General features: G+C 64.5%; 4 protein-coding genes across 4 annotated transcripts; 2 read left to right on the top strand and 2 right to left on the bottom strand.

Moving 5' to 3' along the window:
* Positions 1-572: 572 nt before the first annotated feature.
* On the top strand, positions 573-830 carry EMIHUDRAFT_233214 (hypothetical protein; the record flags this gene model as incomplete). The annotated part of the gene is made up of 2 exons (XM_005782602.1): positions 573-633; positions 712-830. 2 exons carry the CDS (start codon positions 573-575, stop codon positions 828-830), a joined length of 180 nt encoding a protein of 59 aa, XP_005782659.1.
* Positions 831-1,490: 660 nt separating this feature from the next.
* GGT2 (gamma-glutamyl transferase) lies at positions 1,491-3,472 on the bottom strand (the record flags this gene model as incomplete). Its single annotated transcript, XM_005782601.1, has 3 exons — positions 1,491-1,805; positions 1,996-2,169; positions 2,276-3,472. The coding sequence occupies 3 exons, from the start codon at positions 3,470-3,472 to the stop codon at positions 1,491-1,493; spliced, it is 1,686 nt and encodes a 561-aa protein (XP_005782658.1).
* Positions 3,473-5,122: 1,650 nt separating this feature from the next.
* Positions 5,123-5,793, top strand: EMIHUDRAFT_233211 (hypothetical protein; the record flags this gene model as incomplete). Its single annotated transcript, XM_005782600.1, has 2 exons — positions 5,123-5,318; positions 5,471-5,793. 2 exons carry the CDS (start codon positions 5,123-5,125, stop codon positions 5,791-5,793), a joined length of 519 nt encoding a protein of 172 aa, XP_005782657.1.
* Positions 5,794-6,105: 312 nt separating this feature from the next.
* Positions 6,106-7,219, bottom strand: EMIHUDRAFT_442584 (hypothetical protein). Its single transcript, XM_005782599.1, is given in 3 exon segments — positions 6,106-6,928; positions 7,002-7,182; positions 7,199-7,219. 2 exon segments carry the CDS (start codon positions 7,152-7,154, stop codon positions 6,242-6,244), a joined length of 840 nt encoding a protein of 279 aa, XP_005782656.1. The 5' UTR covers positions 7,155-7,182; positions 7,199-7,219; the 3' UTR covers positions 6,106-6,241.
* Positions 7,220-9,703: the final 2,484 nt, after the last annotated feature.

Genomic DNA, 9,703 nt, shown 5'->3' with positions numbered 1-9,703 from the left:
CTGCTGCGGTCGCTCTGAGGGTCCCCGGCGAGATTAGCCGAGATATAGCCGAGATATAGCCGAGATGCAGCCGAGATGCAGCCGAGATGCAGCCGAGAGACCGCCGAGATGCAGCCGAGATGCAGCCGAGATGCAGCCGGTGTATGGCCGAGAGAGGACCGAGAGAGGGCCCAGAGTCGGCCTAGGGCCGGTCGAGAGACGACGCCTCATCTCGCCCGGCCCGCGCGCCAGGCGAGCGCGTGGAGCGGCTCGAGAGGCTCGCGGCGCAGCGTGCAGCGTCGCGGCAGGCGGCCGCACAGCCGCAGCCTCCTCCCCACGGGTGTGCAACCGAAGCGCCTCGCAGCCAGCCAGCGGAGCCCGTCCTTCTGCCGCCCAGCGCGTTCGGCAGCTCCGCCTTCTTCGGCGGCGTCACGCCCGCCTCTCCTCCAGCGTCGATCCGATCCGCTTGGATGGAGTCGAGCGGCACGGTTGCGCCGCCGCCGCTGGCTCAGGCTCCCGCCTCGTCTCCGCCTGCTACATCGCCGCCCGCCGCTGTGCCGCCCGCTAGCCCCGCGCCCGGCGGCGCCGCAGCGATGCCTCTGCCGACCAAGGTCGAGGCGATCCGCTCCGCGCTTTCGCTCCCGGCAGGCGCGCGTCTCGCCTCGCCGGACCAGAAGCCGTGTCACCGCCACGACTCCCTCCTTGCTGAGTGGTCTGCCCGCCCGTGCGCAGGCGTCGCGCTCCTCGCCACGATTCAAGACGCCAACGCGCAGCTCGGCTTGTCGCAAGAGGGAGGGCTAGTCGCCCAAGCTGACCGGCTGCTGCAAGTGCTCTCCGACCGGCTGGTCTAGCAACGATGGTTGGCTTTTGGCTCCTGTGGATCTTGGAACTCTTGCGCCTTCTGCAAGACTGGGAAGCAGAACGCCACAAGAGCTCTCGTTAGAGTAGAGGCCCCTGGATGGCCGCTTTTCGTCTGTCCGTGACCGCCCTTCCTCCCCTGCAGCATGTGCCAGCAATGTGGTTGAAGGCGGTTCACTTCTGTGATTTCGGTTCGGTGAGAGAGAGTGTTTTGTCCTCTCGCCGTATGTTGTGGGATCTCGGTTTACGAACCGCCGTCGGTGTGTTTTCGAAGTTTCATTTATGGTGCGTTTAGAGAGAGAAAGCATGTACAGCGTCAGCGAGAGTCACAACGAGAAGGTGTGCCGACGCGCACGCGGCGCGCACATTCCTTGTTTCCTCTGTCATGGTTTTTCGCGCGCGATTCGCGTCGGACACATTTTCCACAGCTCCACCTAGACTACATGAACCGTAAAACCCCGCGCGCAAGAGGCAGAGAGAGAGAGAGAGAGAGAGAGAGAGAGAGAGAGAGAGAGAGAGAGAGAGAGAGAGAGAGAGAGAGAGAGAGAGGGTCACAGACGCCAGACCCGCCACTCTCGCTCTCAATCTAATATCTGTATCTCGACACTCTAGTGGCTAGTGCGAGTGTGGGCGAGAGCGCGTGGGCTGACGTATTACCATCCCAAGGCCGCTCCGTCCGCTCGTCCGTCCGATCCGGCCCAGAGGACAGCGCGCGGTCCCTCAGCGCCGGGCGGGGAGGGCACGGCTCGCCGCTGGATGACCTGCCCCTTGCCAAAGACAAGCCGCCCCTCGCCGCACACCGGCCCGCGCACGGCGTGCCCCTTGCGGCGCAGCTCCTCGGCCACCTCGTCCGGGATGCCGTCCTCGAGCAGAAGGACGACGCCCGAGCTGTGGCGGGAGGCGGGCTCCTGCAGGCCGACCGCCCCGCCCGTGGCCTCCACGCACAAGCGCGGCGCGTCGAGCGCGGCCTGAGGGTCCATCCAATATTATATTACTAGTTCTTCCTTGAGTCCCTCTCAAGTAAAGAGATGACGCGGCCTGAGGGTCCATCCCGTGCTGGAGCATGTTGAGCAGCACCTGCGAGGGGTTGGGGGGGGGAGGGGGAGGGGGGGGAGGGGGGCGGAGTCAGGGACTTGAGCCGCCGCGGCCTCACCGCACGCGCCGCGCCTGCACGTGCCCCTGCGGCTGCATGAAGCCGCCCATCACTCCGAACGAGGCGAAGAGCTCGCGGCCAACGGTCGCCATGCCAGGGATGATGGTGTGGTACGGCCGCTTGCCCGGCTCGACGCTGTTCGGGTGGCCCTCGGTGAGGAGGAAGTTTGCGCCCCGGTTCTGCAGCGAGAAGCCGCACCTATGGGACATGTCTCGGACATGTCGTGCACGTGTCCTGGACATGTCGTACCCGGTTCTGCAGCGAGAAGCAGCACCCGCGCGGCACGAGCCCGGAGCCAAACCCCATGAAGTTGGAGTTGATGAAGGAGCAGGCGTTGCCCTGCCCGTCCACCGCGGTCATGTAGACCGTGTCGGTGCCCGTGCTGGCCAGCGCCGCCGCCGCCGCCGGCAAGTGCTCCGCCGCCCGCTCGCTGTCGACTAGCGAGGCGCGGGCCGCCGAGTAGTCGTCGCTCAGCAAGCGGGCGATCTCCTCCGCCGCACCGGCCTCGCCTCCGCCGTCTCCGATGCAGGCGGCTCCGTCGGCGAAGGCGAGGCGGAGGGCCTCGGCGACGAGGTGCAGGTACTCTGCCGAGTTGTGCGGCAGCGAGTCGAGCTGAGGCAGCCGCGAGAGCGTGCGCAGAGCGAGGAGCGCGACGAGGCCCTGGCCGCTCGGCGGCATCTCCCACACCTTGACGCCACGGAAGTCGACGCAGACGGGCGAGTCGAAGGTGCTGCGGTGGGCGGCGAGGTCGGCCTCGGTCATCAGCCCGCCGTGCGCCTGCAGCACCTCGCACACGGCCGAGGCGACGCGGCCCGAGTAGAAGCCAGCCTTCCCACGCTCGGCGAGGGCGCGAAAGGTACTGGCGAGCTCGGGCATGCGCATCAGCTCGCCGGCCTTTGGCGCCTTGCCGTCCCGCAGGAGCGCACTCGCCCCGGGGTTCGACGCTCCCCACCGCGTGAGCTGCGCCTCTTGTGCCGCCCACTGAGTCGCCGCGACGACATTCACCGGGAAGCCCTCCTCGGCAAGGTCGATGGCGGGCTGCAGGACAGTGGCCAGAGGCATCGATCCAAAGCGCTCGATGGCGTCGCACCACGCGGCCGCGGCGCCCGGGACAGTGACGCAGTGCGGCGAGGAGGGGTCGAGGGCGATGCGGCCAGGCGCGTCGAGGGACGCCTGTGCAGTCGCCAGGTCCAGCGCCGCCGGGCTTCGGCCGCTGCCGTTGAGCCCGTGCACCTCTCCGCTCGCCGCGTCAAAGTAGAGGCAGAACGCGTCGCCGCCAATCCCGGTCATGCAGGGCTCGACACAGTTGAGCGCCGCAGCCATTGCCACGCACGCGTCCGCAGCGTTGCCGCCCGAACGGAGCACGCGAAGCCCAATCTCGGCCGCCAGTGGCTGCGAGGCGGCGGCGACGCCGTGCGTGCAGATGGTGGGCGAGCGGCGGCTGTGGAAATTGAGTGGTGGATTGTCTGGGGAGTCCACCATTGGACTGTATAGCTCGGGGGGGGGGCGGGGCCCTTGCGAAGGAGAAGAGGCCAGAGTTGTACAGCAGCGGACGATGGACAACGAAGCATGAGAGGCTTGATAGGAAAGGTCACACACAGATGACACTCGTAACTCGAGACCACGTCGAGAGCACAAAGGATATCGAATCGCCACACTTTTCCCATTGGTCGAGATGGTGTTGCGCGACACTTGTCCTGCCTATCTCCCCCCATCATCTACCCACATCTCCCCATTGCTCATATCTCGACAATGTGGGGGCGCACTATCTACCTCTCGGAGCGCAACCCTGTCCCCAAATGCGCGACATGATTGGCATCATTGGCTCAGCAGCCTACTCTCCCGTCGCCTGCGAGCTCGAGCATCGTTGGCCTCCTTGCTCAGCTTGGTCGGACGATTGTTCGGCGAGCGGACTCGCGTATCAAAGAGCCGGGCCTTCGCTTGGCCGAGCGTCTCCCACGTATTGGTCTTGAGTCTCTCCTCGGCATCCGCCGTGAGGGAGACGCCCCTCTCAGCGTAGTATTGGTCCTCCTGGTATGGCGCCCACCCCGCTGTGTCGCCCTCAAAGTTCGCAAGGTACTCCTTTCGGGTAAGGATGTGACAGCCACGGCCAGGTGGGGAACGGGTCAGGCTGGCTTGGCTCGCATCTCGTGGTCATGATGTGGCGGTTGGACCCGCCAGGAGAGCGAGCAAGCTCGGCCTCCCCCTCCCGAGCAGAGGCTGAGAGCTTCGACTCCTCCTCGAGTGGCTCGCGCGTCGGAATGAGCGGCGGCACATCGTCTGGGGCCTTCTGCTCCGAATCGTTGGCTTTCCCGGCCGCAGCGCGGCTCATGCCGCAGATCGGCCAGTGACGGTGTCCGGTGACATGTCCCAGCTCGGCCTGGAGGGCTCTCACAGGGAAGTTCGGACGGACACGCGGCGGGCAAGCGAAGTTCGACCGGAACTCGCTGCGGCCTTTATATATTGGATGTCGGCGTTTTTCTTTTCGGGAGTCTTTAGTGAAGGAAAGGAGAGATAACGACGAGAGTGGGAAGACTGCGAGGTGGCATGAAGGAAGAGCTCTTCCATGAAGGTCGCTACGAGAATTGGCGAGAGACTGCAAAGGGCGATAGGAAGAGGCAGAGGAGAGCGACGTGGCAGAGGAGGAAGCGACAGGAGGGAGAACGACGAGAGTGGGACGACCGCGAGGTGGCATGAAGGTTGCAGCGAGAATCGATCGGCGAGGGACTGCGAAGAGAGATAATATGCGGCTAGCAACACACCTTCCTTCCAGTGAAATCCCTTGTGTGGTTGTAGGTGTAGTGTTGGCAAAACAAGACACAGAGCTCACACAGAATCACAGCGGGAGGAAAGCGGCGAGTCGCAATTCCTGGGGTCCTTGTCGCTTGTGGCGGGCCACCCTGTCCAGAGAGGCATGGATGCCAATCTGGGGTCTCTCGACCGAGTCTATGTACTATGAGTCCTGGCCGCTCCCGGTGGTGGCAAGGTTTATATAGATAGAACCAACCAAGCGACGGAGTGGTGGCGGCGTGCCGTCCTCCCATTTTTGGGTTTTCTTTCTTTCTTTAAGGAAGAGGCAGACAAAACAAAACAAGACGCAGACACCATCCCAGAACAATGGTGATCGCGCAAATGGCAGGGGCAATCTGTGGTTGCTTCATCACCCCTGCCTGCTTCACCATCGTCAACATGGCCTATGAGATCCCGTCCGAGGATGGAGCGCTGCCGGCACCTCCTGCCTCTACCTCGTTCTCAGTAGGCAGCTGCAACACACCATTAGCGTACGCTCCTCCCCGCCACCTACAGGGCATCTACGGTCCAATTTATCGTGTCCTAGCTATTATCACGACCACGGGCGGCGGCGACTCCTTGCCAGACCACATCTTTGAATGGATGTTTGTGGCAGCGGGCAGACTCTCCTGGCTCGAAATGGGGAGAATTGAGGGCCAACCAGGGGAGGAGAGCGTTCTCCGGCTATAGGCATCACGCTCGTCATCAACACCATCCACAAGATCCTCGACCTCTGCGGCTGCCGTGAGACGATGCCGATCCTCACCACCCTCATACCGCTGCCGATGGCGAGCGGCATTGGCTTCTTGATCCCCGCGAGCTGCTCGTTGGAGATGTGCATCGGCGGCACGCTCGCGCTCTACTGGGAGACGTTCAGCCCGGAGTTGGGCAAGATGAAGAACTTCATCGCGGCGGGCTTCATCGCAGGCGGCGGCGTCACCGGACTCACGCAAGTGGTCATTGCACTCAGCGGCGGGGCACCCCCGATGACGGTGTCGTTTGGCGCAAGCTGAACCGTCAGCAAGCAGGCATGAGAGCCGCGTGGAATATGGGCGATCGATGGACGAGAGTCCGCATTGCTCGTTGCTCGCGCTGGGGCGCTAGATCTAGAGGACGGCGGCCTGTGCTGCGGGCGGGGACCGGTGGACGCGCGCATTGCCCATTGGGGCGGGGTTATTTCTCTCGAGCTGGGCTAGGGCCTATAGGCCGGGCGCGGCCCCTCGCTCGTCTCTCCCGTCTCGCCGCTCTCGATCCCGGCGCCACGCGGTCCACCACACACGAGAGAGGCGTCTGTGTGCCTGTTTCGTTTTGTGGTTTACGAGACGTCAGACGAGATTAACATGTCAGTGGACATGCAACATGGACACATGGCGGGTGGAGGTGGTGGTGGGGCTGGGGGAAAGTCTTCTAGAGCAGACGGTAGACTGGAGAGAGTGTTGGACACATCGACACACGCAATCATCACGCGGGACGCTGACTTGTCACGCGCGACACTCCTGTGCGTGGACGAGCGGCTCGATCTCGTCGGCCTCGTCTTGCCCGCCGCGCAAGAAGCTGAGGTAGCAGGTCCACACGAAGCTGAGCCCGTGGTTGAGCGGGAGCCTGCCGGGAGAGGGCCACAGAGGGGGTGGAGGCGAGTCGGGCTGCGGGAGCGTGGGCGGGTCGTGCGGTGGCGGCAGTCTGCCTCATCCACAGAGGCACCGCGTAGACGATCGCATCGCCCGGGATCCAGAGCGCCCACATCTTGAGGTTGTCCTCGACGCCGTTTGCGCGGTACTTTGCGAGCCCGCCCGCGACCACCGGCCCGCTGTCGCCCTGCAGGCCCTCCTTGATGCAGTAGAAGGTTGGGAAGTAGATGAAGGGGTAGTGCACAAAGTTGTCGAAGGCGATCTGCTTGCAGAGGTCGCGCAGCCCCGCGGCGTTCCGGAGCTTCTGCGAGAGCGGCTGCGCTGCAAAGGTGGCCATGCCCGGCCAGAGCCGCTGGAAGAGGCCGACATAGAGGCCGTACTGGAAGACGCCGAGGTAGGCGCCGCCAAACATGACGAAGACCCCGTTCCGCTTCCAGTCGATCGTGTCGCGCTTCTCGATGTAGCGCTGCACGAGGAGGTCGCACAGCGCAGTTTTCACGGTGGCGACGATGATGTTGAACTGCACGGGGAAACGGACGTGGTCATGGCGGCACTAACTTCTACGATGGCAAGGAGGCAGGGAGTGTGGCCGCCTTGAATGGTTGCGTTCGTGCGAAAGTCAACGTGCCCTCGCCGACTGCCACCGTTTCTGCCGCAGCGACGCTAGCAGCGGCGCCAGCGCCTGCGACGGTGCTGTGATAGCGTGCGCGGGCTTTGGCGACTGGCCGGAGGAGCAAACGAAACATTGAGCTAGGCAATGGGGCCACCAGAGACGAGGTGACGAGGTGACGAGGTCGAGCAAGGGCGGTTGGGCTGGCCGCCGTGATGAGACCGGTAAAAGCGAACGGGGTTGTGGGTCCCGACCAGTGGTACGTGACTCTGCAAGGGGCCCCTCCAATCTCCTGCCCCACCGCTTGGTAGCAGGTAGCATCGAGGGGTGGCCTTGTCTCCCACGTCGATGCGGGCGTAGGGGTTGAGTTGAGTAGTGCGTCATCTTGAGGAACGCTAGACTCGACTCCCTCTCGGAGATCGACGCCGCCCGACCGCCGGAGATCACCGGAGATCACCCGAGATCACCGGAGATCACCGGAGGTCTCGATGTCGCGGCGACGACGATCTCGACGGGGCCCTGGCGTGGTTGGGCGTTGTGCCTCCCCACGCCCTGGGACAGACAACACATGCCAGGGCCGACAGACACATCACGACACACATGAACAGAACACGCTGCGTGAAAGCGGGGGAGTGAGACTAGTCGTCTCCTCAAGTCGTCTCTCCAATGAGACCCATGAACAAAGAGAGCCGATCCAACTCGTTGAAGATACATCTCGTGAAGCTGGCGTCGCTTCAACCGTGGACAGGGCCGATCCTCACAGCTCAGGCTGAGCTGGAGATCCAAGGAGCCGCCTGCTCCTGCCCGCCTCCGCCCAACCGACTATGCGGTGACGACGACAGCGGAAACTCGGCGCGAGCCGAGCCCGCGACCACGGAGGGAGATGCTATAGAGAGAGTGAACACTGGTAGCGTGTTTTGATCGGAATCAGCTCTGAGCCATGAACATCGCCAGGAAGAGGGCGGGTGGGGGCGATTGAATCATGGCGCGAGGCGCGCTGGCTCCATGGCAGCACGTTGAAGCAAAGCAGGTGGGGACGAGGACGCGCGTAAGGACGCGTCGCCATCTCTGCTGTGAATAGAGGGAGAGTGCTGCAGCGTTGGAACCGTAGCTCGGCGCCTCGCCCTCAGCAGAGCGGGCGAGAAAAGCTGAAGCTGTTCGCGCCACCTCTGCAAGGGGCCCCTCCAATCTCCTGCCCCACCGCTTGGTAGCAGGTAGCATCGAGGGGTGGCCTTGTCTCCCACGTCGATGCGGGCGTAGGGGTTGAGTTGAGTAGTGCGTCATCTTGAGGAACGCTAGACTCGACTCCCTCTCGGAGATCGACGCCGCCCGACCGCCGGAGATCACCAAAGATCACCCGAGATCACCGGAGATCACCGGAGGTCTCGATGTCGCGGCGACGACGATCTCGACGGGGCCCTGGCGTGGTTGGGCGTTGTGCCTCCCCACGTCTCGGACTTCGACGGCTTGACGGCGTGGTCGAGCCCGGTACGGCACAGCACAGCGCCCCCACGCGAGAACCGTAGTCAATCAGTCGACGAGCGGCCCGCGTAGAACGACGCCGACAGTGCATCTGGTGTCGGCAGCTGCGAGGCCTCCCCGGCCGGCGCTGCGCCTGCGTGAGCCGCTCTCGCGAGGCTTGAGTATGTAGAGCTAGTCGAGATATACTCCGGCGAGGCGACAGCAGATCCAGCTGCCCGCCCGCCACGCCGCCGACGAGGCGGCGCACGAGTCGACGCTCTTCTCGATGGAGAGCTAGTCGAGGTATACTCTGGCGAGGCGACGGCACATCCAGCCGCCCGCCCGCCACGCCGCCGACGAGGCGGCGCTCGAGTCGACGCTCTTCTCGATGGAGAGCTAGTCGAGGTATACTCTGGCGAGGCGACAGCAGATCCAGCCGCCCGCCCGCCACGCCGCCGACGAGGCGGCGCTCGAGTCGACGCTCTTCTCGATGGAGAGCTAGTCGAGGTATACTCTGGCGAGGCGACAGCACATCCAGCCGCCCGCCCGCCACGCCGCCGACGAGGCGGCGCTCGAGTCGACGCTCTTCTCGATGGAGAGCTAGTCGAGGTATACCCTGGCGAGGCGACAGCACATCCAGCCGCCCGCCCGCCACGCCGCCGACGAGGCGGCGCACAAGTCGACGCTCTAGCCCATGTAGAGTGAGTCGAGATATACTCTGGCGAGGCGACGGCACATCCGGCTGCCCGCCCGCCACGCCGCCGACGAGGCGGCGCACAAGTCGACGCTCTAGCCCATGTAGAGCGAGTCGAGATATACTCGGCGAGGCGACAGCAGATCCAGCTGCCCGCCCGCCACGCCGCCGACGAGGCGGCGCACGAGTCGACGCTCTAGCCGATGTAGAGCGAGTCGAGATATACTCCGGCGAGGCGACAGCAGATCCAGCTGCCCGCCCGCCACGCCGCCGACGAGGCGGCGCACGAGTCGACGCTCTAGCCGATGTAGAGCGAGTCGAGATATACTCCGGCGAGGCGACGGCACATCCGGCCGCCCGCCCGCCACGCCGCCGACGAGGCGGCGCACGAGTCGACGCTCTAGCCGATCGAGAGCTAGTCGAGGTATCCTATGGCGAGGCGACAGCACATCCAGCTGCCCGCCCGCCACGCCGCCGACGAGGCGGCGCACGAGTCGACGCTCTTCTCGATGAAGAGCTAGTCGAGATAT

Source organism: Emiliania huxleyi (assembly GCF_000372725.1).
Source record: "Emiliania huxleyi CCMP1516 chromosome Unknown EMIHUscaffold_189, whole genome shotgun sequence".
Classification (NCBI taxonomy): domain Eukaryota; phylum Haptophyta; order Isochrysidales; family Noelaerhabdaceae; genus Emiliania; species Emiliania huxleyi.
Note: the sequence above shows the minus strand (reverse complement) of the source record. Positions and strands in the feature narration are given on the sequence as shown.

Excerpts from the sequence above, each read along its gene's own strand:
- EMIHUDRAFT_442584 (XM_005782599.1), bottom strand. The coding sequence starts at position 7,154 with ATGTTTCGTTTGCTCCTCCGGCCAGTCGCCAAAGCCCGCGCACGCTAT. Across the intron at positions 6,929-7,001 it reads CACGAACGCAACCATTCAAG|TTCAACATCATCGTCGCCAC; the intron begins GCGGCCACACTC and ends TTCCCCGTGCAG.